The sequence below is a fragment of the Nipponia nippon genome, unplaced genomic scaffold, assembly GCF_047370975.1.
Source record: "Nipponia nippon isolate SJK-2023a ecotype South Korea unplaced genomic scaffold, ASM4737097v1 scaffold_6, whole genome shotgun sequence".
NCBI lineage: Eukaryota > Metazoa > Chordata > Aves > Pelecaniformes > Threskiornithidae > Nipponia > Nipponia nippon.
This window is the reverse complement of record NW_028262380.1, coordinates 3,540,726-3,568,397: the sequence shown is the minus strand read 5'-3', so window position 1 is coordinate 3,568,397 and position 27,672 is coordinate 3,540,726. Positions and strand designations below refer to the sequence as shown.

General features: G+C 54.1%; 2 protein-coding genes across 5 annotated transcripts in view; one reads left to right on the top strand and one right to left on the bottom strand.

Annotated features, from left to right (window-relative positions):
* Window positions 1-2,034: 2,034 nt before the first annotated feature.
* Window positions 2,035-9,646, bottom strand: MAVS (mitochondrial antiviral signaling protein). Its single transcript, XM_087737036.1, has 7 exons — window positions 9,450-9,646; window positions 8,916-9,045; window positions 8,639-8,813; window positions 8,009-8,241; window positions 6,992-7,577; window positions 6,057-6,211; window positions 2,035-5,532 (listed from the first exon to the last, which is right to left on the bottom strand). The coding sequence occupies exons 2-7, from the start codon at window positions 9,030-9,032 to the stop codon at window positions 4,846-4,848; spliced, it is 1,953 nt and encodes a 650-aa protein (XP_087593162.1). The 5' UTR covers window positions 9,033-9,045; window positions 9,450-9,646; the 3' UTR covers window positions 2,035-4,845.
* Window positions 9,647-9,759: 113 nt separating this feature from the next.
* Window positions 9,760-27,672, top strand: part of PTPRA (protein tyrosine phosphatase receptor type A) — a 131,518-nt gene continuing 113,605 nt past the window's right edge. For 3 of the 4 annotated variants that reach the window (XM_087737034.1, XM_087737029.1, XM_087737030.1), the window contains exon 1: window positions 9,760-10,099. The gene's annotated coding sequence lies outside the window, so the exon portion shown is untranslated. The remainder of the gene's footprint in view (window positions 10,100-27,672) is intronic. The other variant, XM_087737032.1, reaches the window with a different exon arrangement.

The window sequence follows — 27,672 nt, the reverse complement described above, 5'->3', positions numbered from 1 at the left end:
TGAAGCCACGGTGGCAAAGGTGGCCCAGCTCCCTTTTCTGCGTGGGATCCCAGGATCCGATTCAACCAGTCTGAACCGTGGAGGAAGAAGCGTGAGCAGTGTGCTGGGCTGGGTGCGTACCGTCTGCCTCAGCACACATCTGCTGATGGCATCCACCTGGTTACAGCCAGCTCCTTCCCTCCCAGCCTGCCACCGCTCAGCCACGGCTGCGCATGGCCCCGTTTCTACCAAACGCTCTCCTAGCTTGCAACAGTTTGCAACTCAGACCTCTGCTTAAAAGCTTTCAGTGCATTTCTCTTCTGAGAACTTGTCCAGTTCCTCTTTGGCAACCACAGCTTCCGGAGGAGACGACTTCCGCAGCTCGGCTATACGCTGCGTGGAGAACCGCCCTGCCCGTGCTCATCCTGAACCCGCCGTCGGGGCTTCCTATGACCCGGTGTCGCGGGCATCCTCTAGACCTGTGCTTGCTCCGAAACGAGTCTGGAAACTGTCCCCAAATCCTGTCCACCTGTGGTGGTGTGCTCCCCCTGCCCCCCGACCTGACCTTCTCCCCTAACTCTATCAAGAGCTAACGACCAGCGGTGCCCACCATGGGTGCACCTGCTCTTGATGGCTGCAGCCGGCTCAAGGTGGATTTGGGGACAAATAACAGCACAGCACCCAAGGACTAATTTATGGTCACGTGCCTGCCTGACCACAGCGCTGGTCCGTGCCCGACTCAAGCCAGATTTGGAAGAAACTGGCATCTGCACATGCAAATATGACTACAAGTCAATCATCTTACCCCCATAAATAGTGAGCAGCCCAAGAGCCCTTTGAGCTCTCCCGCACGGCAGCGGGCTGCACGCCGGGATCTCCCCGTGAGCAGGGACGCCTCTCAGGGTTGCTCCTCGAGGGTGAGAGATGCCTTGCCGCAACAGATCCTCGGTCAGTGAATTGGGAACAAGTGCACTGAAACTTTGAAATCTTAGCTAAGTAATATAAAGGATTGATTGCGCATATATAATCCTTTAGACATAAACCGTTGACCAAGTCTGGGACTAGGATTGGATCCAGCTGCACCCAGACTCCTCTGAGAAGGAGTTTAGAAAGCAAGGGGGTCCTCTCTGAACCTCATCACTCAACGGGAGGGTCTCCCTGACCCCGTCCCCTATGCAGTAAATAACCAAGTGTACCTTGCCATCGAATCTTGTGAAACCACTGTCGCATTTGCTATCAAACTTTGTTACCAATAAACATATTGCCACTTCTCTCGTACGAGTGCACTCTTGCTCCATCCGCGACACCGCCTCTTCCCGATGCGGACTGATTGCCTCAGTCTCGCTGCGGCACTGCCAGCAGTGCCCCTCAAAGCATTCCCTCTGGCAACGGCTTCATGAACCTCCCGCTCCTCAAGACCCCGGCACAGATCCAGACGTTGCTGTGAGCAACAGAGAGGGGTTTAACCTTCCCTGTTCACCGGAGGACTGCAGATTGGGTGGTTCTGGGCACCATCTCAACCTACCCCCAAACTCCAGGGGTCACCTCTGGCCTCTGGGATGCTGGAACAGGAGGTGTCACCCCGACAAGCCCAACACACAACCCCAAAGATGAAAGCAAGGGTCGTACCAGAACTGGCTGCCCAAAGGCAGGCCGAGGAGGAGGAAGAGGCGAGGAAGCCAAATTTCCAGCAGCACTCCTCGATATGCAGGCAAGGGTTCTCCAAGAAATCCAAACACAGCTCCACAGCAAGGGAAACGGTCCAGCTCCCACGGACGGAGTGGCTTGAAATGGCATATGGCAAAAGTTGTACAAACGGCCTTCTCAAATGGGAAAAGCACGGAGCGTGAGCTGCAGCAACCCTCCCAAAAAAAGGCAGAGGAGGGCTGTGCGGATCCTTCTTTGCAGCCTCCGCTCCCTCAGCAGGTAAGTTAGGTGATTTAATTCTCCAGCCAGCTTCTCCATGAAAACTTTCCTTGCTCCAGAGAGGCTTCAAAAGCTGAGCTCCATTCCCCTCATCACACAAACATACACGGCAACCTCACAAGTAGAGCGTGAAGTGGAAATGATTTTATTCTAGTTAGTAAAAGGCTTTTTTTTTTTTAAAAAAAACACATGCAGGGACACAGTTCCCTCCTGCAGGTTCACCTGCTGCTTACGCTTTTAAAGTGCTACATTACAACTGTGAAAATACCGGCACTTCACAGCAGAAAACTGAACGCGTGCTTTTATCGAGTCTGAAGTGATGATAAACCAGCTGTTTCACAAGAGCGATTCGACGTGAAAAGGCAAAGCATACAAGCTATTGCTAAAAAATAGTGGGAAAATATGTGAAGAATGTTGCAGGCAAGTAAAGCATCGGAGAAGAGGGCCTTGGTATGGATGCTGCTGGTTTGGGATCTCACGGACATCCTCCGAATCACGCAGAAAGCTTGTGGAGAAGGCACACGCCCCCTCTAACGAATTTTGGGATGGATTCTGCAGTGTGGTTATGCAGGCTCGCGCCCTCTGCTTCACAATACGTATTCGGTGCAATATTCAATAGTAAACATGAGCCTTTTAACAAGGTGAAGGGATTTGGGGAGATTTCCTTACCCACTGCATATAAAGAGCAATTCTTAGTGCTGAAAACTGCAGCTTTCACGGGGAGGTGACAGTGACAAACGCCTCACTGACAGAATTCCCAAAGCTGAGGAAAGAAACGGGCTTACTGGGGACTGGTGATGGGGAATCCCGGGCTCTTCTCCCTGCTTGCGGGGGGGTTTTGGACAAGTCACCATGTTATCTTCAAACGGGGAGAACATTCCCCACGTTCCCTCTCCCAGCAGAGGCGGTCAAGGGTATGGAAAAGCACCGTCCCTTCCTCTGACGGGTAAGGCACCGAGGAAGCGATGAACATCTCCAGTTCACCTGGAGAGCAGCCCTGTCAGATCAGAATCAACACCTCGCTATTGCATATATCGATTGTCCGGATCGTTTAAGGGAGGCACTTCTTGCATTTTTGGGCAAAGGGAAAGCATCAGGAGGGAGGAGCAGCCGTTTGCCCCGTCGTGGAGCTGACGGACCCTTCCCACCACAGGCCGAGCTCCGGGCACGAGCGCTCATCGCCCTCCTGCTCCCCTGCCAGCAGGAATGTCGTATTTCGGGAAGCCGTGCCAAACGGCAGGAATCCAGGAGGAATAGATTTCTGGACACAGTAAAGCAGGGAAGAAGCAACAGCCTGGATTAGAAGTGCAGCCCGGCCATCGGCACCAGGCCACTGCAACAGTTTAAAGCCCACGGCATCCTTGCGGACTCGCCGGATTCAAACCGTGCCAGCCCGTGGCACGAGCCGCCTGCTGTGCAAATCCACCACCAGATCGCCAACCGTTTAGCCCAGTGCCGCCTCCTGCCACAGCTCCCCTGCTGCCCCCCAGCAAATCACGGGAGGGTGGGAACACCTGAAAGTCTGCGCTGGCATCTTTAGAGCTTAAAAAAAAAAGAAATGCTCTAGCTACAATAACCCTCTAATTACAAAAAAAGTGGTTTTGTTACTTTTGTGCCCCTGGGCTGTTGGGAGCAAGCGGATGAGATGGCGAATAACCTGCAGCCACAGCGACAGAAGCGGGCAGCACGGCTGGGGATCGCTCAACTCTGCCTAGAGCTAGAAATGCGTGCCAACAGCGACCGAGCGGGGCTGCTTCTGCTCCCGAAAGGCAGGGAAATTACGGGCTGCAGTTTTAAACAGGACCTTTGAGACAACCCAGAGCATCTCAGCCATGGAGCAGAGTCAATCCTGTTTGTGTCCCAACCTGGACACAAGTTTCCTATATTCCTATCCCATAGCACCAGGTATCGGGAAAGGCGAGAACTATATCCACCCTCCTAGCCAGGCTCAAAAAATACAGCCTAAAGATGAAAGACGCCCAACAATCCTGTGTGGGACCAAGTCCACTTCATGCTGGCTTTGCGTGAAATGTTCCTCTTAAAGCATAATCCCCCTTTCCCTGGCTGGAGGGGGGTGAAAAGTGGTTGATCCTCGAGAAGGCTGGTGCGATGCGGCTCTTTCCTGACCCTCAGCTTCATCCCCAAGATGTCAGTGCTGCACGAAGCGATCCCAGAGCCCATCCCTGATCCTCAGGACCAGGGGAGGATGCTCCAAAGCAAAGCACAGAAGCAGGACGCCAGCTCCCGGCAGAGGGGAAAGTTTGCACGCGGTCTGACCTGGCGCGTTCTCATCACAGGGCGTCTCTCATCACAAATGCGCAGAAGGCAGCGTGATTTAGCGCACCGGGGTCCCGCCCGCGCACCCAGCACCGGGGGAAAGGAGGAGCAGAGACGTGCCAAGGTCCCGGCAGCAGAGCCAGAGACACCCAGTAAGGCAAATGCAACATGAGGCGCCTGGTGAAGGCTGTTGCATGGACCCTCGGGCACGTCTTCAAGCCAAGCTGAGCAGAGCCAACAAAATCAGCCCCACTTTTGCAGGATGTCTGTAAAACCTGGACACTTGATGTCTGCAAAAACTTTGGACCACCAGGACATGTTTCCCTGGGGCTTCCTGGGACCAAACAAGGAAGATGTGGAGAATCGCCGTGAGGACTTTCTTTTTTGACTCAAGGGGTCACTCCCTGAACGAGACCCTCTCTATGGGTGTAGAAGGAGAAGGCTAGAGACAAGATGGTTGGGAAATGGGGGAGAACAGACTCAAAACCAACAGCATCACGCAACCAAGGCCTCTTCCAGCAAAACCTTCCAGAAAGAGATTTAACAACGCCCCTACCGTCCCCCCCGGTGCTCTTTAGGCTTCAAATGCATTGGCCAAATTCCTGCTACAAAGAGGAATCGCCCAGGCTGAGTGACGGTCGTGGCATCCCATCCACTCCAGCGCTATTTCTGCAATCGAGCGTACACCAGAAACGCCGCAGCTGAAATCAGAGCGATGCCCACAGCTGGAACGATGTACGGCAGGGACGGTCCATTGCTGTCCCCTGGGGGGACTTTGGCCTGAGACGAGCTGGTCGCAGTGCCGCGGCCCCTGCTAGAATCAAAAACTGGAGAGGTTCCAAGGCGATCGTCTCCATCTCGGAGGTCGCTGCCTGCCCCGAGCTGGGCGCTGGGGTAATGCTCCACGCAGACCTCATGGGTGCCCAAGGAGGTGCTGTCCCAGCTCAGAGGCGGACAGGAGTCTCTGCTTGCTCCAGCTGTCTCCTCTCCCCTGGGGTCTTCACGAGCTGCTGGAGCTGGGCATCCCAAGGAGACTCTGGAGAGCGCTTCTCCTGAGCTCGAGCTATCCGTGCTCACCAACATTGGGTCACTCCTGAAGGTGAGGCTATCGGACGGCCCAGAACAGGGGCCGCTGGGCCCCTGAGAGCTTGGGCATCTGCCGGCCGCCTCTGGGCTCTCCCCAGCCACGGAGAGGAGGATGCCCACCTTGCTGAGCTCCGCATTGCTCTCCATGTTGCTGCAAGATGCCCAGATGCTTGTGCCAGAGCTCAGCTGGGAGGCCCGCCTCCCAGATGCGCCTTCAGAGCTTCCTGCAACAGTCGGGAGAGGCTCTGCCGAGGCCGGGAGCACCTTTGGGAAACAACAAGAGGGGCTGGGTGCCATGGGGAGCACCCGTTTGGCCTGGTCTCGGGCACCCACATCACGCAATGAGCCCACTTCAGCGCTCAACCACCACATCTCCAGCCACTGCCAGCGAGGTTGGGTCACAGGTAACTCCCAGGGCTGGGGGAGTGAGCGGGGCAGGGAGGTGTTGGGGCTCTGGGGAACCTTTGGGATTCGGGGGAGACACGGGAAGGAAGGAGGGGAAGACAAACAGCGAGGAGAGGGGTGGAAACAGGCACTTGGAAGCCAGGAGACTGACTGGCAAGTCAAGGAGGGGGAAATAAGGAGTCAAAGCCCAACAAACCTTGGCTCCCTTCTCCCGTGCTCCAAAATACAGCATCCGGACGGGGACATGAGCACAGTGGGTAAAAAAGCCCCGAATAAACTCGCCACCAGCTCAAAATCTTACACTGCAGCAGAAAATCTCCCGACCAGGGGGAGTTTGCAAAGACCTGAATGAAATGCAAGTGGCAAAGGGAAAGGTCACCTACTTTCTCCTTCGTCGGCATGGAGAGGGTGCTGCTGGCCGTCTCCCCCGCGGGCAGTTTTTGCTCTTGTACAGGAGGCTTCACGGAGGTGTCGCAGGATGGGGAAGCGTCTCTGGGCGCAGGGGTAGCGTCCGGGGTAGTTGTTTCCATCCAAGCGTCTGTCGGGGAGAAAACAAAACGTATTGTGTTCATCAGGAGACCTAAAAGATCAGTTTTGCTCTTCCTCAGGGGTGCTGCAACAGGATACTCCCAGAGCTGAGGAGGTCGCACGGGGAGCAGGACCCGGTGCCACTGGGTGCTGCCCGCACGGCCCTGGCTCCACCACGGCACCCAAGCTCTCCCGGTAGGTGCAGGAAAACCAGACGGCACCAGCCAAGCCAGCGCACCCAATCTGTTTCTCCCTTCGAGAGTGGGGTGGCCCCAGGCTGCTGAAACGAGGGTGCAGACATTCAACTGGGGCACGTTTCACATCAGAAATTAAGCCAGTGGCTCTGCCAAGTCCTGGTCAGGACGTTGTGCCAAAATACAGCGAGCAACAACTGCAAAAACAACGGGAGGGAAAACCAGGGGAAAACAAGCAGCCAGGCTGGATTTCTGCACAACCCAACCTCACTCCCTTCTTGGAGGAGGTCACTGCGGCCCAGGAGACAGGAGAGGAGATGAGTAACAACAGCACAGGGAGCTGTTCTCTACACCTCCAAGACTGCTCGCAGGCCACAAGGCGGACGCAACCTTGGGCTGTCCTGTACCAACAGCCGCAGCTACCACCACTCTTTGGGAGGCTCCCCACGGCCTCCTGGCAGGGCCCTGCCCCACGCCTGGACCTTCTCTGCCGCTCTCCATCCTCACTGTCAAGCAGGACGGGCATCTGGCAGCACCTTCAGCGCTGCTCCCCATCAGCGTGGTGGCTACACGGAACTGCCGGGAAAGAAACCCACCTCCATCTCCTGCGTGCTCTCGCAGCATCCTGACCTGCTTCTGCTCCGCATCGAACTGCTGCTGTATGAGGAGGGGGCTGCGCACATCCACGAAGCTGGCTGGGGGCTCGCCGTACTCGGAGCTGGGCATAGCCTGTTTTTTTGGCAGGGACTCTGGGGGCTGCGGCCCCCCGCTGCGAGTGGTCCCCTCCAGCCTCGAGGACAACTCATTCGAGACGTAGCAATCCTCTTCGGGCTCGTTCCTGGGCTGCTCAGGGCTGCGAGCAGCGCCCGCATCCCTCGGCGGAAGAGACCTGCCCAGACCCAAGCCCGGCGCGCCGCGGTGCAGGTGGTTGGCGTTTCCAAAACACCCGTTGTCCACGCACACCGGGCGCTGCTGGCGGCTCAGCCAGTCCTGGCTCTGCTCGGGGCGGGCAGCCGCTGGCACGGCCGCGCTGGCTGCCCCGGGGGTCCCCCCTGCCGCCTGCGTGGCCTCGATGGGGCGCAGGAGATGCCCCTCTCCGCCATGCCCATCGCTCACTCCTTCACAGACCATGCTCCCAGGCGCAGGCGGCCGGGGACTCTCTTGTTCCAGGTTTTTGGGGAGCTGGAAGGAAATGAGCTGTGTTAAATTACTGTGCCAGGATGAGGGGATCTGGATCATCGGGGTGCCCCAAACCCTGACCCAGTGACCCACACCAGCCTGGTGATGAAGGGGGTGTCTCCTTGGCACCCACCACACAGCTCACAGGAGGTCTGCACGGGGTTGGGGGCTGTGGAGGGGAGCCTGGACTAACGGAGCAGACCCTGCACCCCCATCCATGGAGGGGAAGCAGGAGAGGGGAGCAGTTATAGGGCCATATGTAGGCTATAAGTTACCAGATGCAGCAAGCAAGCAGCAGAGATCAGCAGCGAGAGGCTGCTTGGGGTGTCCCTGAACGAGCCTGCCCCCGCCACGGGCTCCCCACGCCCCAGCGAACCAATGCTCCAGTCCAAAAGGGACCTTTGCGTCCCCATCTCGACACGTGCCCCGCTCACCGATTCCTGCACTGGGGCCCTGGCATCCAGGTCGGTGCTCGTGGTGGTGGCAGCACTGGGCAGGAGAGGCAGACGGCCGCCGACGGGCAGGTCTCGTTGCGGCTGCTCAGCCAACGGGGCGCCCGAAGCAGGATTCGGCCCTGGGGACAGCGTCTGAGCACCGATGGAGGAGACGGCAGGACGGGCATCGCTGGCTGCAGGAGGGAAGGAGGCAGCAGCGGGAGCCGGGGGATCTGGAGGAGCCAAGGCAGTTCGTGAGCGGGGACGTCGGGGGAAAAACCGAGGAGGCAGAGGGTGAACGTGGGGCCGAGGCAGCCCCTCGCGTGCCCCTGCTCTGTCCCCACATTGGCCAAGCCCGCAGCACCCCTTCGCTCATCTTTCCATCTCCCCTCCAGGTGAGAAACCCAGCCCACCGCCAACCCAAGCACCTTCAAACAAGGACCCCACCATCCCCAGGCACGTCACCGGGGTGAGGGACATCCCTGGGGACGGTCACGGACACCCCCAGGCCCCTGGGAAGCCGGGGCAGGGAGAGGGGCCAGCTACTCCGCGGACACCGGGAGATGTGTTTCGGGTCCCCATCTCCACCAGACCCCCGGGGCAGCAGGCAGGAACGCCGAGGCTACGTACGGGCTTGCCAGGAGTCGTATACGTGCTGCAGCTCGTCGGCCAGGTGCCCCGCGTTGTTCTGGCGCAGCGCGTCGATGAGATCCGTCACCCAGCCCTGCCGGCACTTCAGGTGCTGATAAAACCTATAGACGGTGGCATGGGTCCCTCGCGTTTCCTCCCGGGTGTGAAGTTCATCCTAAATAAAACACACAGCGGATCTAAGAGGGGGTCTGGGTTAGAGGTAAGGCAGCTATACGTTGCCTGAGCTATACATTGGGGACTGGGGAAAGCAGATTACTCTGTCGGCGTCGGTCAGGCAGGTCAGGGAATCGATCAGCGACGCCACACGGATGTTCTTGAAAGTGTTGAAGTTTTTGAAAATGTATTCGTACACTTTGTCTTCGGCAAAACCCATCCTGGCTCAACACCTGCCGAAAAAGAGAGACTTAACGTGCCGGTAAAGCTCGGCTTTTCTATAGGAGCTTGGGCTTAGCGCTTAACCTTGCCACGGCCGGCGATCAGCGTAGGGAGAATTCCTGGGCGGAAAAGACGTGAAGTAGAAATACTCCGGTTAAAGGTTAACTCTCGATTCTGCTTTCACCAACCTAATTCCCCCCTGCCATTGCCCAACCCGTATTTATGTTTATCCCTTTCGCTGCCGGGTTGATCCCGGTCTAGGTCTCGCCACGCGAGCCAGGCCGAGGCTGGGACCCTGCTTTAGGCCCCGAGCGATGCATTCTCGCTGATGGAAAGGGATGGAGGAAAAGCGATAAACAGAAAATGCCGTATTTCAGGGAAACGGCAACAAAAAAAAAATATGAAACTTTCCTACCTGCGCCCGCCGCCGCCATGCACTCCCCGTCAAGGCCCCGAGCCCGCCCACCGCCCCGACGCTGATTGGCCGGCGCGTGTACCCGTCGCGGTGACAGACAGGCGGCGTGAGGGGAGAAGTGCCCGCCCTCTCCTTCCCCCGGGGCGGGGGGGTCACCTCATGGCGGCGGGACGGGGGAAAGCGGGGCCTCCCCTCCGTCCCTGCCCCGCTGCGACCGCAGCGGGGCAGGGACGGAGGGGAGGCCCCGCTTTCCGCGGGTCAGAGCCGCCTCAAACACCGGCAGGTGGCAGCACCGGAACGGCGACGTCCCCGGGGCGGCCGGCGGAGGGATCCCGCATCGCCCCGCCCTTCTCCCCGCCCCGCCCCGTCCCTGTCAGCGGAGCGCGCCCTGCATGGAGCCGCACCATGGCGGCAACGGCAGGAACGGGCGGGCGGCGGCGGGGACGCCGCTGAGGGCCGGCAGCCCCGCGGCCGGGCGCTGAGGGGGACGGCGGTGCCTTCCCCCCCCCCCTCCCTTTCCCTTCCCCTTCCTTTTCCCCGAGCTTTCCTCCGGCTGCGGCGTCCATGGTCGCGGCCGCCCCGCCGCGGCGTCGTTGGGCGGCGGCGAGAGCCAGCGAGGGAGAAGGAGCGGGCCCGGCCCGGCGCCGCAGGTGAGAGACGGCGGGGACGGGCCCGGGGTTGTTATGGCGGGGGGGGGGCCCTCTCCGGGCGGCACCCACGCGTGTCCGCGGCCTCTGCGTGGGGCCTCGTCCCCGTCCCCCCCCTTCCGCGTTTTTGGTTTTTTTTTTTAAATAATACAAAGTGAACGGCGGATCGAGGCGTGTGAACTTTCACGCGTGGGTCTGCAGCGGCCCCGCGCCCGTGGGGGCGGCCAAGGGGGTCCGAGCTGGGGACGCCCCCCCCCCCCCCCCCATCCTCTCTGGACATCGCGGGGGCCACGCTCGGACCCCACCATCTCCAGCCAGGGCTCGCCTCATCCCTGCCGCCGGATCGCAGGGCTCCGTGGACACCAGCACCCAGGAGCACTGGGGGTCCGGCACCGGGCCCCCCACCCACGAGCAAACACCACATCGGCCTGACCCACGGCCTCCTCGGTGGCCCTCGGCCTGTCCTGGGGACGTGAGGCTTCTTTTCGGGAAGGGTACGCCAGCCTCGTAGGCTCAGGGCCTGGCTCCCGCCCTCGGGAAGATGCTCCAAGCCGGAGCATTGGAAGGGACACCCCTCCTCGGCACAAGGTCCAAGGGCTGCGTCCCCTCCTTGCCGGTGCCTCCGAGCATCCCAAATGGGAACGTACGGGCTCTGCCGCGCTCTGGGCTCTGCCGCCCTCGGGTAGATGCGTTCTGCCTCCTCGGCCAACACTTGCTTATTTCTGATCTTGGATGTCATCAAGGGTGGAAAATGTGACAGGAAGGAAGGGAGGCTTTTTTTCCTCCTGCTAAATATGGACTGACATTAAAATCCAAATACTGTCGTGAAAGGAATCCCAGCCCCTGTTTGTTGGAGGAGGGAAAAACGATGTTTTCTGACTTTTCAGCTGCGAGGTTCCAGCTGGGAAGTTTCGCAAGGAGCGGCGGGGTCCTTGCTGAGAGCCTCAGGAATTTACTTTGCTTGTTCGCAGGACGCTCTCCGCAGCGTATTACGCTAAAAAAAAATTAGTCATCCCTTCTCTGCCTGTCTGTGGCTGGGGGGAGCTTGCTGCGAGCATGCAGGAGGCTTTGAAGATATTTAGGGATTTTTCCTCTCCTGTACAAAGACTTCTAGAAATGAAAGGGGCGCAGGCAAATAAAACTGCAGCCCCAGCAGGAGTTTTTCCATCCTTCTTTATTTTAATTCCTGTTGCTGCAGCAGCCGATGCCAGGGAAGGAGGTGCACGGGGTGGCTGCAGCCGATGCAGGCAGCTGCCGGGTTTGCAAGGAGGATTTATGTCTCTCTCTGTCAAGAATTAGATGCAAACTCATGCCATTATTCCCACGGTGAGGTTGGGAAACTAGCTCGATGCGGGGCTCTGGGAGGAGGAACGGGACCCCGGGGACGGTCACAGTGCTGCCAGCTCCCCCACTGACTTCTGCTGTGGCCATGATGAAGAGCTGGGACGTTTTGGGGGGGACACGGATCACGGCTTCGCTGGGACCCTGGGATGCTGCGCGAGAGAGACTTGGTGTCTGTGCTGGGCAGAAAACGGGCACTGCCACGTTCCCCTTCCGCATGTTCCTCTCCATCCCTGTTGGAGAGCTTTTCAGGGGGCTATCTGTGGGAAGCTCCAGAGCGTTTGCCTGATCTTTATAAAAACAGTTTGTTAAAGCAGTGAGGGGGATACTGGGAGGTGCTGAAAATAGATGTTTCCCGTTTCCAGGGGCATTGCTGTCCTGGCGTTGGTGCGGCTGTATTGTTTTCAAGCTAATAGGATACATAGCTCTGCTTTTCTGAAATGTCACTCTCAAATAACTGATGCTTTGTGCGGATCCCTGATATTGGTCCAAGTCCAACATCAACATCCTTGTGGAAGAGTAGTTTGAATTCCCTCTCTCCCCGTCTCCTCCCGACGACGACCTACGTCTGTTCTCCTCCGACCCTCTGTGTCTGCAGCAGGATGGCGGATCCCCATCCAGTGGGAAGGACGCAGGCTGCCTGACCTCTGCCGTGCTCGGCCCGCGAGTCTGCCGTAACCCCTTTGGGTACGGCAGTGCCGAGCCACGGCTGCGCCGTCGTGGTCTGAGCGATGCCTGGAAACACCGGGGAGCGTGGGGCAGGTTATTTGGGGTAGAACAGAGCGCCCGTACGCTTCTATAGGGTCAGGAGCAGTACAGCAGATGCACAAGCTGCTGGCTGGTGCTTTATTCTTGGTGTCCTATGGGAAGGAGGTCAGTCCTCACGGCCGCTTTCTGGTCTCATTCACAAATCGCATTTTCCTCTTGAAATAAAACAAATCCCCAGGCTTTCCTGTCGCGGTGGAAATCGTTTGAATGCGACCAGGTCCGTAAGCATCTCCGAAGCCTGCGGACAGGAAGAAACACTAGAGCGAAGAGGTAGGAAATGTCCGTGTTTTTAGCAGCGGGCTGATTCATCTCCCTGCTCTTAACTCTTTCCCTCCTGCTTTTGGTGAGATCCAGCTGTTTTGCTTCCAGGCTCGGAGGCCGAGAAGAATATCGCCAGCTCTCCTCTAGCTGGATCGCAAAATACCGCTGGGTTTTGTACATTGTGTTTACGTGGTTTGGAGTGGAAAAGGAATGGGCTGTTGGGGGTGTGTGGTTATCCGATTCGGATAACCGGAACATCGGCAGTCACATTAGGAAGGATTAATATTTAATATATGGGGTATGAACCATTGTGCTTAATCGCTATCTGAAGGGCTTAGGAAGAGATTTACCGATAAGCAAGTGATTCCCGAACTGTCCAGAATGATTTCTTGCATCTTCCTCAGGAGCAGCTGATCCTGGATATCGCTAGAAGCTGATCTGATCCTGTTCTTCCTGATGTCTCTAGCGTTTGTAAGTGGGTAGAGAGGCTTTCATCACAAATCCTTTCTTCTCATTAGACTCACAAAAAACACTGGAAACCCTTTTCTCAGATGCAACTCTGTGTGGCTGTTCTGTAAGCCGTAGTACCTGGCAGTGCTCGAAACTTATGTTTGTAGCCAAACCTCGTGGCAAATGTGGCCTGGGCTCTGTGGGCGCCGTCGCTGTCACATGCATCTGCCCGGCCACGAGTCCGGAGCTGGCTCACTCATACTTTTCTCTGGCTAACGTCTTCAGAAGACCTTGAATTTCATCTGTGCCTCCAGCGTGGTCCTGGAAACCCTTGTGACAGCGGCTCTGCTTCCCACATCTGCCCCACATGGTTGGTTTTTTTTTCTGTTTTGTTTTTTTTTTTTTCAGCGTAAGGTGTTACGTAGCACAGCGAGGCGGGGGCCGCCCCACGGGGTTGGGTGCTGCTGTGTCTGTGCAGGGAGGAGGTGATGGTGGGGGGCACGTCGGGGCACACGAATAACCCATCTCCACCGCGGGACCGGATCTAACCATGCGCTGTACGACTGCAGCCGGTGGGGCTGCGCATGGCCCGCGGGCCGGGGTTGAGCTGGTTTGAGGTTGGGCAGCGCAGGTGGGAGGCGGAGGTCTCGTCGCGACTCTGGTGGGACTACCAGGGCTCGCCTGCATTTGAGGGTTGTGTCGTCGTCTTGGGAAACCCTCCTTTAGGCTGCGGGAGGGTGCGTGCCTGCGTCCCCCTTCCTTCCCTGCCCCGAGTCAAAACTCGCGTAACCGAAAGCATCAGCCCTGGCCGCCAAACCCGCTTTTGCTGTGGTTACACATATGGTACTGCTGTGTTTATGGTGGCCGCAGTTCTGATGGTGGAAGTCGAAACAACTGAGTGTGGGTTGGGTTTTGGCATGTTGGTCATGTAGGAAATCCTGGTGGCTACTGTAACAGGCATGGAGGTCAGAAATTTTTTTAAAAATGGAGTGGGTACTGCTTTTTCCCCAAAACATGTGTGGTAGAACGCCCCTTTTATTCCATGAGCAAACAGATCGCTTGCTTAGGCAGCGAGTCCTCTTTATTCCAGAATAATTTGTTGTCCTAATTCCTTCCTGTTGAAGCAACTCCATTTTGCATGGAATAATTAGTACTAATTTGGACCTGGGACGGAAAACAAGAGTTCTCCGACTTCAGAAGAGTAGACAAGAGCATAACCTCTGCCTCTCCTGCGTGAGTCAGGTCGTGCCGTGCCATCCCTCCTCTGAAGCAAAATTAAAACCTGTACGTGAAACCAAACGTCCCAGGTTGGCAGGAGGGAGCAGGAGGTGTAGGTGTCACCAATTTTAAGCCCGCTGCTGCTGCAGGGAGCCGAGGACATCTGCGATGAGGGGGAACAGACCACCACCTCTTTCCTTCTTGGCTAACACCGAGGAACAATTAAACAAAAATGGTCCCACCACGCTGATGTGAAAAGCTGCTTCTTAGCCGGTCTGGTGTGTTGGTGTATTCCCGGCGCCCTGGCCAAGTACTTGAGACCTTTTTATTGCCGTAACGAGGACTTCCACATCCTGCCCCACCGTCTAACTCGAGCCGCGGCTATTTTCTGGTCCTTCCGGGAAGACATCCCTGTTCTCCCTTCCTTTGCGTAGTGAAGGGAAGCCAGCCAAATTCCTTCCCTCCCCCAAATCCCTGTGTGTCTGAAGAAGGGGAAGTACAGGCATCCTTCCTGGCTTCCCCGGCGTTTACCTGGGAAGCACGAGACGAATTAGGGCGCGAAGGTACCGCAGGCAGGATCGCCCCTGCCCTTCCTCGGCGCTGGTAGGTTCATCGTTTCTGCTGGTAAGGGTGGCGAGCACCGAGGCCGTGTCCGTGTTTTCCAGAGCGCTGTGTGAATGTCTCTTCAGGTGGAAATGGGAGATGTCTAGCCTGGAAATCCCAGGTGGCAGGAGACGCGCTGCAAGTGAGCCGGGATTCCTAGTGTCCGGATACCCGACCGCTGGTGGATGCTACCTGCCTGCAGGGTTAGACGAGGAGTTTTAAGACTGGTATTCATAACGTGGGTCCAAAACGCTGTTTGACGCTCTGAGCTAGATCGATAAAAGCACGTTCGAGGCTGATTGCAGAGGTGCTGCAGCAGCATACCAGTCTTAAAAACAGAGTTCGGCATGTTAGAGCTTGTAGGTTTTGTGTATCTGAGTTAAGTAATAGGTGACAGGAAACCTTGATTCAGGTATGAGCAGTGAATCAATCAGCGCTGGATTGCTCTGTGGTTGAACCGGCCCCCCTTGGGATGACTGCCTTCCCATATCGCTCCTGATGTTTCGAAATAACCTCTCCGAGTTACGATTATTCCGATGATCTAAAACCCAGGGGTTTAGCTCGCTTTGGTCTCCACCCCATCGGCGGTGACCTTGCTCCGGGGCTGCAGAGAGCAGCAGACGTTTCTGGTTTAATTGCTGAAGGTAGGATGTCTCTCTGGGTCTGTGCTCAGATGTTCTCCTCCAAGGAGTTGGGGATCTTCTGACCAGAAGGCAACTTGCAGATGGTTTTCCCAAAACCGTTACCCAACCATCCTCGCTTGTCCTCTGTGCATCCAGTGCATCTTCTTCTGTGTCTGTTATTTTTAGTGTAGGGTCTGGTGTGCTCACGCGGGCTCAGCTCTGGTTGACCGTGTGGTAGGAAGAGCAGTGATCAGAGATGATGTGAAATGGGATGGACTAGGCAGCTCTGGGGCTTTTCTGGAGCGTTGCAGCCCTTGGGAGCGCTGATAATGCCTGCAATTAAGTGGTTCGGCCCTAGTGGTGAACTTCATGGTGCTTGCAAACCGAGAAGCAGATCCTCCAGCAGATCCCTGGGACCATGTGGGGCCCATCCCTTGCTTGGGACCCTGCGTTTTCAGAGTTGATGTCTCAATTCATACTCTGGGGATTTCAAACACTTCATTCACAAATTGCGGCTGGCATTGCGGCTGGCTAAGGACTGATATTACTGATTTGTGTTAGTAAATTACGTCATGGTACGTGTCAGAGAGCGTTCTGCAGCCAGGAAATCTGTTCCTGACCTCAACCCGCATTGCAACCAGCCTGAAGTCCTGTTTGCTCCCAGCTGGGCATCACTTGCTTTGGAAGAGCCGTCTTGTGAGCTTTCAGGTGAGCTCTGAAGTGATAACTGATGGTGCGATCTCAAGAGAGGTCTTGATAAATCTGGGGAAGGTTCTCTGTTTGCTCATCTTTATTTGAAGGAAAAAAAAAAAAAAAAAGGAAAGGGAGGACTTGCATTGACCTGGAGGTCAGTCCACTTAATGTAGGAAGATATTGGCTATAGCCATGCTTACTTCGTCCACGGCAGGCTCTGCTACGCACTGTGCAGACCCAGCCCCTGACCAGGGACAGGAGGAGAAACGGAGGTGGAGGAAGAAGTGACCTAGAAACAAAATAGGTCAGTGGCAGAAAAGCCAAGAAGGCAACTTGGGTCTGGCTGCTGGTGGCAAGGTGGCCCGAGAGGCTCGGCTACACCCGGGGGGCGGGAGGGACAGATATTACAGTCGTGGTGCTGTCAGGGGTTTCTTAAAGGGAAAAACTCTCAAGTAAGTAAATCTTACTGAGTAAGAGGAGAAATATGAAGAACAGGATTTGCTTTTTTTTTTTTTAGGGAAAAAAAAAAAAAGGCATTTTAGTGGTTTATAAAGATTCCAGCAGTGCTCTGGGAAAGGGCAGCCTCTTGTTCCAGGCACCGCGTGTACGGAACGGGGATATCCTGGCTCTCAACCTGAAGGTTTTGAGGTACCATAAATTTTTCTCGTGATAGCGTGTGGCAGGACAGCATGCAAAACTTTGCTGCTGCTTTACGATTTGAATACCGTTTTTATCATGCCAGCAGATAATCATCTCACTTTTGTTCCAGAAATGAAGCTCTTATGGATATGTTTGAGAAGCCTGAAAATAAATATATTCACATGTGTTTTCCAGTGTTGCTTAACACGTGGTGTATCTCAGAGCCTCTGGATTTTGCCCTCTTGCAAACTGGCCGCTCTTATGAATACGAAGGCTCAGAAGTATAACTTTAGGCCTGCTCTCAGCTGTGCATGTACATATTTAGTTAGTCTCTAACTGGAAGTACAGACTTAGTCTTGCCTTGTTTCTCTGCGTTGCTAGATCAGAAGGGCAGTGCTTTAGTCTGTCTGCGGCAGCCCAACCGCTGCAGCTTCACATCTGTCTCCTAGAAGGCACTAATGCCATCCGTGCTCGGCCTGAATGATGAATTAGAGATGAACGGAGATGAGTTAGAAATGAATAATAAATTGGAAAGCATGGATAATCCTCAAGATTGTCTCTTGAGGAGACTTTAAACCTATTTGGCTACAGACAGAGATATGTTTTTAATCCCAGTCGCTGTGTAGAATTTGCATTCTCATTCCAGTGGCAGGGTGGGAATGCTGGGCGGGATCTTTGATCGACTCAATGGCAGCAGCTTGTTTTTAGATACTCGGCTGGCTGGAAGACCGTGACTGGGATTAGGGAGGTTAAATTATTTTTTAAGGTTATCTAGGAGTATATGGAAAAGAAACGGGAAGACTGTTTTTCATGGCTAGCGTGGTTTTACTTTGCAGTTTTGTGAATAAAGTTTTACTGCTTTTTGGTTTTGCTTCACTCAGTCTTTCAAAATCTTTCTACCAGGCAGTGGCCTCCAACAGCTTCATTTGTGGATCCCTAATTTTTTCCATCGTTTTAACCCTTTGAGAAATTTAGTGCACGCAGATTGCTGCGTAATGGGTCGATTGGCATTTTGGTCCTCCGCTGGGCTCTGAAAGTCTGCCTGGGTTGGCGAGCTCACCTAGAACAGGCTACAGACATTTCCCGTGGGGCTGTGGGAGAATCTCTTACATACTGCCCTTCAGAAAAACATTCAGCCAACTCATCTCTCCTCTTTTCTATACCTGGCTTGGTCTGCAGTGGTTGTGTACGAGTTATTTTTTGACTCCGGTAGGTACCTGGAGGTGAAATCTGTGACCTAGCCATTAGTCTGCGTTGCAGCAGTGCCTGGTCTGGGGCCACGCTTCAGCTCTCGCCGTGCTGAGCAGGCAGGTCTGGCCTCCCAGAATCCAACGTCCAAACGAATAAAATGCACGAAGGGAAACTGAGGCGCAGGCTAGCTGATATGCAAAGGCAGCTTTGGAAAGGTTAAGATGGATCTCTGCTCTCCTGGGAGGTAACTTAAATGCACGATCATCCTTTCTCATATCTCAAAACATGATTGAAGGAGGCGTGGGATGGGCAGCTTGCAGCCTTGTCTGTCCGTGCAGCCCAGTCTCTAAGAGCATCTCCTCTTGTTTGTCTCCTGCGGCGCGGAGAGGAGGAGCGGCTCTGCTGTCCCCTCCTCGGCTGAGGCTCCAGAGAGGCTGACAAACCCAGCGGCTCTGTGAGCATTTTCCACCCTGGGTCCACCAGCCTGTTAAGAGGGCTTGGAGGATCACCAAAGCATCTCCATCCCTCTCGGTTGCTATTGAGAGGGTCCCTGCAGGAGGTCCTGTCCCTCGGTCAGGGCGGCGGGGGAACTCTTAGTGATAGAGGTGTAAAAACAGTGCTGCAGGTGCATCTTCACAAAGGTGGCGGATCTCTTGGTTTGCCCAAGAGAGGCTGTGTAGGTATCTGAGTATCTGATATTGCTCCGTGCGTCCGTGTCTTATCCCCTGCGTGACAGAGGATTTACTCTTTGCCTTCCCTGAAATTTGTTAAACTGAGTTCAGCTCCTGTGCAGAAGTAGTTGTCTTTTTTCCAGGATACAGCAGATTCTTGGGGGGTGTTTGAGTTTACGTAACTTCCCATATGTTCCCCTCTTCATGTAGAAACATGGAGATAAATTGTGAAATGCAGGGAGCTGCTTGAAAAGAATATGCCCTTAGCTGGATCTCGGCCTGTTTGTGGCAAGAAAAGAGGAACCCAGGGAGCCCTCTGTCCTTATTTTCTCTCTCGTACAGCTGAGTGAGCAGCGTGGGATGAAGCACCTGATGCTGCCCCGTTGCCTAACGCTGTGACGCTCCTCCAGGCAGAGGGCATGGTGAGCTGTCAGCAGGCTCGAGAGCAGGCACGTGCTGTTTGGAGGGGCGGTGGTTTCTCCGTGGAGGTGCTGCAGCCTTGGCACCATTCCCTGCAAGCCCTCTCCCCTTTCCAACGCTGCTGCTTTCCCTACAGTGTATCTCTGCCCAGCAGAGGGGTTGGGGTTTTTGGTGGAGCCTTAAGTCCGTGTTAGTTGAACCAGTTGGCCGGACCTGACCTTGCCAGGTGCTGCCCGGTCTCCGTTCCCGTGTAGATCAAGGGGGTCTGAGGACACTCAGTGTCTTGCGGAAGAGGGTTCTTTGGCTCCCGTAGGACGCAAGCCCAGCAGCCGGTAGGAGACTCATAGCTCTTGTTCACTGCAAACTTGAAAGAAGCTGTTCCCCCATCTGCCCGGCTCGTTTCTGCTCATCGTTTTTGAAAATGCCTGTCACAAGCGTAAGAGCAATTGTAGGCATGATGCTGCCAGAGTTTGCAGCCTGCCTCTGCTGAGTAATTATGCAGCACGTAATGAGGGTATCTGAAAACATCCTTCTCCATTCCCTCTCCAACCCCCCTGGAGCAAAGCCAAGCAGCTCAGCCCCCAAACAACCCCCCCCTTTTGAACTTTAAGGTAGAGAAACTGAATTTTCACTCTGAAAACTGTGCTTATTTGACCGGTGGACGGAGAAGGAAGAAGTCTGTGCACACGTGCATGGGAGAGGTGGAAAGTCCTGGGGGGAAAAAAGTGATGAGCCACACAGGTCTGATAGCTAGGTGGAAACTTCAGCCAGGGCTCCTGGGCTGCGAAGCAGCTTCAGCAGCGACGGGAAAGCTGAGCTCCTCAGCATCCAAGCCCAGGAACTGACCTATTCAATGTTTTGTTTGTTTTTTTTTTTTTGAAGTTACTGCAAGATCATGACTGTTTTTAGGAAGCCGAGGACTTTGCAGTTGCTCAATACTTGCTCAGCTGCTTTCGTATGAATTATTTGGAATGATTTTATTTTTGCAGGGTGGATTTCGAGTTGCTGACATGGGATCTTTGGAGATTAGTGTGTTTAGCTGCCGTGGAAAGATGCAGTGTGGCGAGCAGCAGTGCAAGCCTCTCCTAGCTGCTGCCAGGGGAGGAGGGCTGGCCGCTGAGGTCCCAGCAAGGTGGTGCCTGGCTTGGGGATTGCCTTCGTTAAATCTTGGTGGTCACCTTGGTTAAAGGTGACCAATCCCTGGACATGCTAGCAACCTACGGGCAGCCTGGCGGACTAGAAGACCAAACTTGTAATTTAATCTGTTTAAGCTGACTCTGCTGCCCGAAACGAGTTCCTGCCTGTTGCTGCCTGTGATCCAGGGTGCCCGGGTGTGGAGGGGGAGATCTCACCCACTGACAGTTTGGCTCAGTCTGGGAGAGAGTCTTTAAAATCATGTTTTGCAGTGTTTAAGGCTTCCTCCTCTAATGGGACTCGCAGTGTAGCGTCTTGCACAGCCATTAGCACAGGGAGGGTGTTGTGGTGTGCGTGTGAGGGATTTCATTTTGGGCCATTCAGCACCCCATGGGTTGAGAAACGTGACGCAGATTTAAGGGAATTTAGGTTCATGGAGCCCTGCCTGCTGAAATGCCATCCACTTGCGTTGGAGAAGGTATTGCTGGCCAGCTCAGATTGCCTCTTTATATTTGGTGATGCATTTTTCTTCCCCTGCTGCTTCATTTAGGCGATGTAGTTACTGAATTGTGAGTAATTAACTAATGAAGGACAGGGGTGGTAGCGCAGGAGCCAGCTCGCGTGGGCGCATGGACATTTTTCCCTGGTTTGCAGTCCAACGTGGAAAGGTCGTCTCAGGATACCTCTGCCACGCTCGTCGCGGCTGTGGCTGGTCCCGTCCTACAGCCGACACTTTCCCGGTCACTTCAGCTGTTTCCAGCCCCCCAGATGGTCGTGGCAGCATAGGCGGTGTCCCTGCTCCCATGCCAGAGTGCAGGCAGGCTCCCAGCCCTGCCAGGAACCCTGCCGGCAGCAGATCCCAAGCTTTGGGGAAGGAAGAAGGCTGCTGCTTCTACCTTTTTTTTTTTCCATTTTGCCTGTTACAGTAATTGTTACGGATCTTTTAAAACATTGCTTGAGCTCTGTGTTCGCTAACAGGACCGGCCTGTTGGTGCGGGGCATTTGCAGGAGGATTATTTTGCTGTTTAGGTGACAAATTGCAGCTCAACTCCTTCGGGATCCTTTGACTTGACGCTTGAAGAGGTTAGCCTCCCGAGTGAGTACCTGGCATCCAGAGCTCAGTCCTTTGTGTCCCTCCTGTAGTTTGAGACCGGGACAGGGCAGCATAAAAGGTTTAAAAAAAAGCCTCTTTTCAATTCTGATCTCCCTGCAGCCTGAGGCATTCCTGCCTGTCTATCTCCCTGTGCCAGCATCCCTGATGACGAGAATCTGCACCGTGGCAAAGCCTCCAGTCCGGGGGAGATGGGCTTCAGGCTGCGGCAGCATAAGAGGGTTTTTTTTCCTGTCCTTTGATCCAAAAGACTGGCAGCAGTTTGCCCCTGGCATCTGGGTGCCCGTTCCCAGCAGGAGAAGCAGGCTGCAGGACTGTTTCATGCAGGCAGAGGATGTGTTTCCCCCAAGATGGTGTCAGAGCTGTGCCGTCGGCACCCCCGTCCCGAGGGCCTGCCCTGCTCCCGGCCCTCGGGAAGAGGGATGGTGGAGCGTTGGGGACCGGAGCACACGCTGAGCTGCACTCGTGGGTTTGCTTTCACCTGTGATTCTTCATCGTGCATTTCTGTGCAGCGTGGTAAGGAATTGGAAAATGTGTTTGGTGTTTTCTTTTAAGATGCAAGTGCCAAACTTGGCTGTAGGGTCGAAGCCTTGTTTCAGGGCCTGAGCAGATGCACCATGAGCGGCAGGGACGTAGGCTTCCCTTCCGCTGCCCTACAAAGGTGCTACAGCCTCCGGTCTGGGGGGAATCACAGTTCAGCCGCTGGGTTTATTCAGTTTTGGTGGGGTTTTTGGAGGCTTTCGGAAAGCTAATGCTGCACCAAGCCTTGGGAGGCAGCGTGGCCTCTGACACCTGCTGTGCCACGAACCCCTCGTTTGGACTTGGGCTGCCAACTCCCATCTCCGATGGGCCAGCACTCAGATAACGGTGGCTTCTGTCAAAGATATGGAGGTATTTTGTGTCCCTCTTGAACGACGTTCTTCCAGTGACCCCGTTGTAGCTCTTCAGTGTTCTTCAGCCAGTTCTCCAGCCCCAATTTATCTGTGGTCACTAGATGTGCGGTTACACATGACCCTGTCAAACCGTAGTGTTGGATGTTACATTAGAATCAATTTTTCTCATTGCTGGTGGTTTTACTTCATATATTTTTGGAAGCTGGGACCTAATTTTACTTTGAAGCAGTCAAAACAGTGAATAAAACGCTCCAAAGCTGTCAAAGCATTTGAACTACATTCTCCCTTAGGACATTCTCAAAGTCGCTTCCATCCTGGATCTGGCCCTGAATACCGGCTCTGAGCTGTGCCCGGGTTGCGGAGGCACTGGGATCTTCCTCTGGGGAGAAGCGAGAGGCCTGGGGAAGGTGGGGAAGCGATGGTATGGGAGAGAGGAACCGAATATGTATGCGGTGCTTAAATCTGTTCTTGCTCGTAAGAGCCACTTGAATTTATTTCTGAGTGCAAGTTTGGTCCATCCTATTCTGGAGCTAAATTCATGGCTTTTCTTTTTTTTTGGGTTGTCTCCTTCCCTCCTGCTCCCCAGCTGCCAAACCCTCCCTTCTCCACCACGCCCTGGCATACAGCATCACAGTATCTTGAACTCCAGGACTGCAGATGTGCCAGCTGGAGGCACTGACCTTGTACAGGTATAAATTTTGGAAGCAACAAAAAATGATGATGTCTGAAAAACCTTCTCGTTTCTGCTGAATTTTCTCTTTGCTCGGAGCCCAGCGATGTCGAACAGGCGCCTCGGAAGCTTGGCTTATTTCAGTCTCGGTGCAGCGGTTGGCTTTGTGCAGGAGAGCTCCCAGGCTGTGCTGCGGTTCTTCTCACAGATCTCCTTGCACGCTCGCTCCTGATCGGCCGAGGCTGGAGCAATCCGACACACGTGTGGCTGCGGTGCTGCAGAAGCAGACCCCTGCAGTACAGGAGTGAGACGCCGAGACGACGTCTTCATCCGTTTTCATCTCCCTGCTGTGAGCTGTTCTTGGATCCTGCCCCTCCATCTCCACGGCCAAGAGCAGAAAGATGATCTTGGAATAAGGCGCTTGCAGGCAGAAAGCCTGGCAGTACCCACGCTGCCCTTTTTCCCCCGTCCTCCTTTGCTTTTACGAACCTGTTGCATAAATTGTCTCCGTTGACAAAATCACACTTATGTCAAGCGCTTGCCCACTTAATTCTTCCACTTGTAGTTTTTCTTTCCTCTGGGCAGGGTTGTTTCTTAGCAGCTTCAAGCGCAAAGATGCCTATTTGTTAAGTCTTTCCTGGCTTCAGAGTTGAAACTCTTTAATATTCCTGTCTTCTGTGAGCTCTCTTCCATGAACTTCCCTTCATTCGCCACCCTACTCCCATTTATCGATGCCTGCCTTGCTCACAGATTCTGTGCCCGGGGCAGGACTGGGGTGTTCCTGTTGTGTCACAGCAGGCTGCCTCCTGTTCCCAGGGAAAAGAGATGTGAAATAAAAAGAGGAGTTGGTGCTTCCATGCTTATTGAGAAGTGCCGACTTTTGAAATGCTCTAAGCCTGAAGTCTCTTGCTTGGAGAATAGATACGATGTGTGTAATGATGCTGACTGCTTCCCACTCGAGTTGCCCACTGCCTGGTCCAGAAGGGATTTATTACCTCTGAAGCGGGGCTCGTTCAGCTCACTTTAGGTGATGGGCAGCTGAAAAAGCAACGCTTTTGCTTTTTCCCAGCAGAAAACATCCTGCAGAGGCTTCATTATTAATAATACGCAGCTAAATCTTGTCATCTTTGATAGGCAGGCATGTGCTATTGACTGAACTCAGTGGTTTAGTCCCATCCTATAACCTCCCTTTAACCTTACTGCCAGCTGTGCCTGGTTCACCATTAATATTTGCACTTAATATTCCCACTTAATGCTTAATAACTGGGGGTCAAGCCCTGTCTTGTCAAAATTAGGCGTTCTCTGGGCCTCAGCCACGGCAGCGTTGGCTCATTAGCTGGTAGTTGGTTGAGCAGGGAGGGCTATTGCCCCGCTGTCGAAAGGGTGTTAAGGCGTGAAGAGTTGATTAGTTACTATGTGGCAGAGGTGAGCTGATGTAAGATGTAGGAGAGATGGAGAGTTTATTTTTCTGTTCCCTCCTTTCTGCACGTGTCGGACCACACCTGAGGACCGGGTAAGGCAGCTCAGCTTGCTTACTTTGGCATAAAACTGCTCTCCCCGGCGCGGCACCCTGTCCTGGCTGATGTTCTGGCAGGTTAGCAAGGCGAGTTGGCCCGCCGTGGCTGACGCAGAGCCTGGCACCGGCGGCTGTGGGAATGCCTGGGGTGGGGAGGTGGAGGAGAAGGGAGCTCTCGCCTGGTGGCAGTGGCCTGGGTGATCGTCCTGCTGGGAGGGCCCCGAGTAACCCACTGGAGAACTCCCATCTCCAGCCAGTGCCCCGACTCTCGAGCCTTTCGGTAGGCTGAAATGGAAATGTGGAAAACAGATGTGACCTGACGATACTATCTTGTTTAACCATCTATATCCAGATGTTTCCAGCTTGTAGTGCTGATTTCTACTTACACTTATCCAAGAGCTAAATCCAAGATGCTCACTGCCTTCATGTCTGGGAAGAGGAATCAAACTAACCTTAATGTTAGTCGTGTGATCCATTCCTGTGCTCGATCCTGCATCTCTTGCAGCCAGGTAGGGCAAGACTGTCCATACCAAACTATCCCATGCATCGAAAAATCTCCTTCTTGTAGCGAAGATTTTTCTTCGTTAACTGGACAAAAGGATTGAAAAGCAAGAGGAATAAGACTATTTTAAGAGCAGTCCGTATTTCAGGGCAAGCCCTTTGCAAGGGCTTTTCATTCATGTCCTTTTTTGAAGACAGTATGAATAGCTTTCTCCAAGGGACGCTCTTCCCTCGAGACTGCACATGCCTTTCTTAAATTTCACTGGCACGTGACCATGGAGCACTGAAGGACTTGTATGAATTTTTCTAACTCTGTTTGAAAGGCAAGCTGTTCTTTCAGCCGCTTGCAGAATCCGTATGACAGGAGACACCGTAATCAGGCTGCAGCGGTAATTGCATTTGTAATGTGAAAGACAGAACAGAGGCTAAAATTCTCATCCTTGACTGACTCTGTGGGGACTCAAGGTAGTTAAAAGAAAAAAAGCAAAACCAACAAACCCAACCCTTGCTTTTGACATTTGAAATTGGTCTGGGCAAAACATTAGGAAACAACATACTCTAGGGGACAAGATGATCTAATACATCTGACTTTAAAGAAACATGCTCCCGTGGAAACTTGTTTCTGTGCCTATTCCAAAGCGCTGGCTGCTGCCCTGATCTCCCCTGCCCCCCCCCCCCCCCCCCGTACCATCTCAGCATAGTCAGCAAGTTCCAGTTAAGCTTCTCCTCTGCCTTTTATTTTGTGCGTGTACCTGAGTTTGCTCCATTCCTAAGTAACGGGTTCCTTGTCAAAAGACTGCCAGGGTGCTACCGGCAACTTATTATCCCTTTCTGGAGGAAAACTGCTTGCTTTTAAGTAATTTGCCTGAGATCTTGACTATTCTAGTGCAGCTGAGGCTCCCTGCATCGGTTGACCTTCTTGGGACGAAGTTCCAGCCACCCACGTGCGCTGTCTGCATTTAGCTTTAAGAGAGAAATCTGGAGAACCAATCTGTGCCGTAGGATTTCGCCATCACCGCTTTGTTATTCCTTCGACATTGCAGTTGCGACGTACGACGATCCTTGGTGTAGCAACCATGATTTACAAACAAGCTCTCCGCTGTTCAACACTTGAATTTTGAGGGGTGTGGAGACAGGAGCTGAGCCAGAGCCAGGCGCGGGGGTCAGATGTCCCCAGCGCTGTGGGAAGTCACGGCTGGAGCTCAGTGGCTCAGGATGCTTCTGCGATGGTAGATCCTCCCTGGTCCTTCCTCTCACCAGCCCCGTCTGCAGCTCAGACCTTTATGGCTCGTTAGTACAAAGACTTGGCATCCCGGGTGCAGATGAGCTTGTTCACATCCCAGCTACTCGAGGTTTTCCTTTAATAAAAGTTTGGCATTCCCTGTTTGGCCAGCTTGAACGCTAGGCTGATTTCTTTCTTGTATGTAATCGTAGGTGTGGCGCGGGCTTTCTCGATAGGACATTGCTTATTCAGTCCCATTCCTCTTCCCTCATGCTGCATATGGAATATAACAGACAGTCTTTTCGGGGCCTGATTCTTGCTGGTTTGTTCAGGAGCAGGTGCCAGCAGCCGCTCTGGGCACGCATAAAGTGATGCAGGAGAAGCTTGTCTGGAATTGACTGTGGCCTGCTCTCTGCCTCTGAAGGATTTAACCTCCTTGAAAGGTTTCCATCTTCATGAAAGCCACCTGTAACAATGAAACCTGAAAAAAAATGAATTACCAGCTCTGGCAGACTGACTCGTGTTGCTGTTTGGGTTTTTAATGGGGGTGAACGAGCCAGCCCGTCCTCAACTGAGCGTTAGCGCAGTGAAAGCACCAGGACTATTGGCACCGCTTGACCACCGCTTTCCTGTTGTTCTGGAGGCCTGTGCATGGCTGTAGGAACAGCTCTTGCCTCCGTCCTGCTGCCTGTTATGAAGCGGCTATTTCCAATGTGCTAAACTACAGAGAAAGAGGAAAAAGCGCTCCGTGAGGTTGCCTCGGTTTGAGAGGGGCAACTTTTCTGCTCCTTGCTCTCTGCTGGCTGTCCCTGGCTGCTGAGTCTCAAAACTCGTAGATTTAAAACCTGAAGAGAAATCCTCTTAAAAAGCAGAAATGGGATACAACCATCTTCCCCTCCTCCCACGTCCCTGGGGGAGCAGAATGGTACTTTGTGTATGTAAAGACCTCCCACTTTTCTGAACTCGTATGCATTTTTCGTGGCACTCTTGCTGAAATCCCTACCTTACGCTGGCTGCGCCTCCTCCCGACCTCTTCTCCGTTTCATTTCCAGTCGCAGAGGTAGTTTTGTCAGGGTGCCACAGACACTTGATGTGCTTCTCCACCTCCCACGTCCTGTCCTTGGCTCTGCCGCTGACCTCCTGCGGAGCCATGGAGAGGTTCCTGTTGATGTTGTTACTCGCCTTTTCCTTTTGCTGAAGCTTTTAAGGCCAGGGTGCATGTTTGCAAGAGTGTCTGGATGTTTCCCGTTGTTGGGACTCTACACTATGTGTTTTCTCTGCTTATTGTTTTCAAAAGGAGCACCAGAGACATGCAGAGATCAAGACCTTGTCTGCACCTGAACTTCTAGTGTCGTGACTCTCACTGATGACTATGGGGAGCTGTGCCTAGTCACTCCACAAATAAATCTTTACAAATCAGCATTTACACTGTAGAATTTCATGCAAGTTGATTGCAAAGTCGCTTAAAGTACAACAGAATAAAAAGCGCTAGCTGTTACGAGGTTAAGGCTTTAAAGGTGGATGAGTACCTACCTAGAGGCCATGGAGGACTGATGGCTACAAAGTCCTCGAGGACATGGTTTAGTGGTGGGCTTGGCAGCGCTGGGTTAATGGTTGGACTCCATGATCTTAAGGGTCTTTTCCAACCTTA

Excerpts from the sequence above, each read along its gene's own strand:
- MAVS (XM_087737036.1), bottom strand. The coding sequence starts at position 9,032 with ATGGGTTTTGCCGAAGACAAAGTGTACGAATACATTTTCAAAAACTTC. Across the intron at positions 7,578-8,008 it reads GGGCCCCAGTGCAGGAATCG|CTCCCCAAAAACCTGGAACA; the intron begins GTGAGCGGGGCA and ends ATTTCCTTCCAG. Across the intron at positions 6,212-6,991 it reads AGAGCACGCAGGAGATGGAG|ACGCTTGGATGGAAACAACT; the intron begins GTGGGTTTCTTT and ends TCTCCCCGACAG.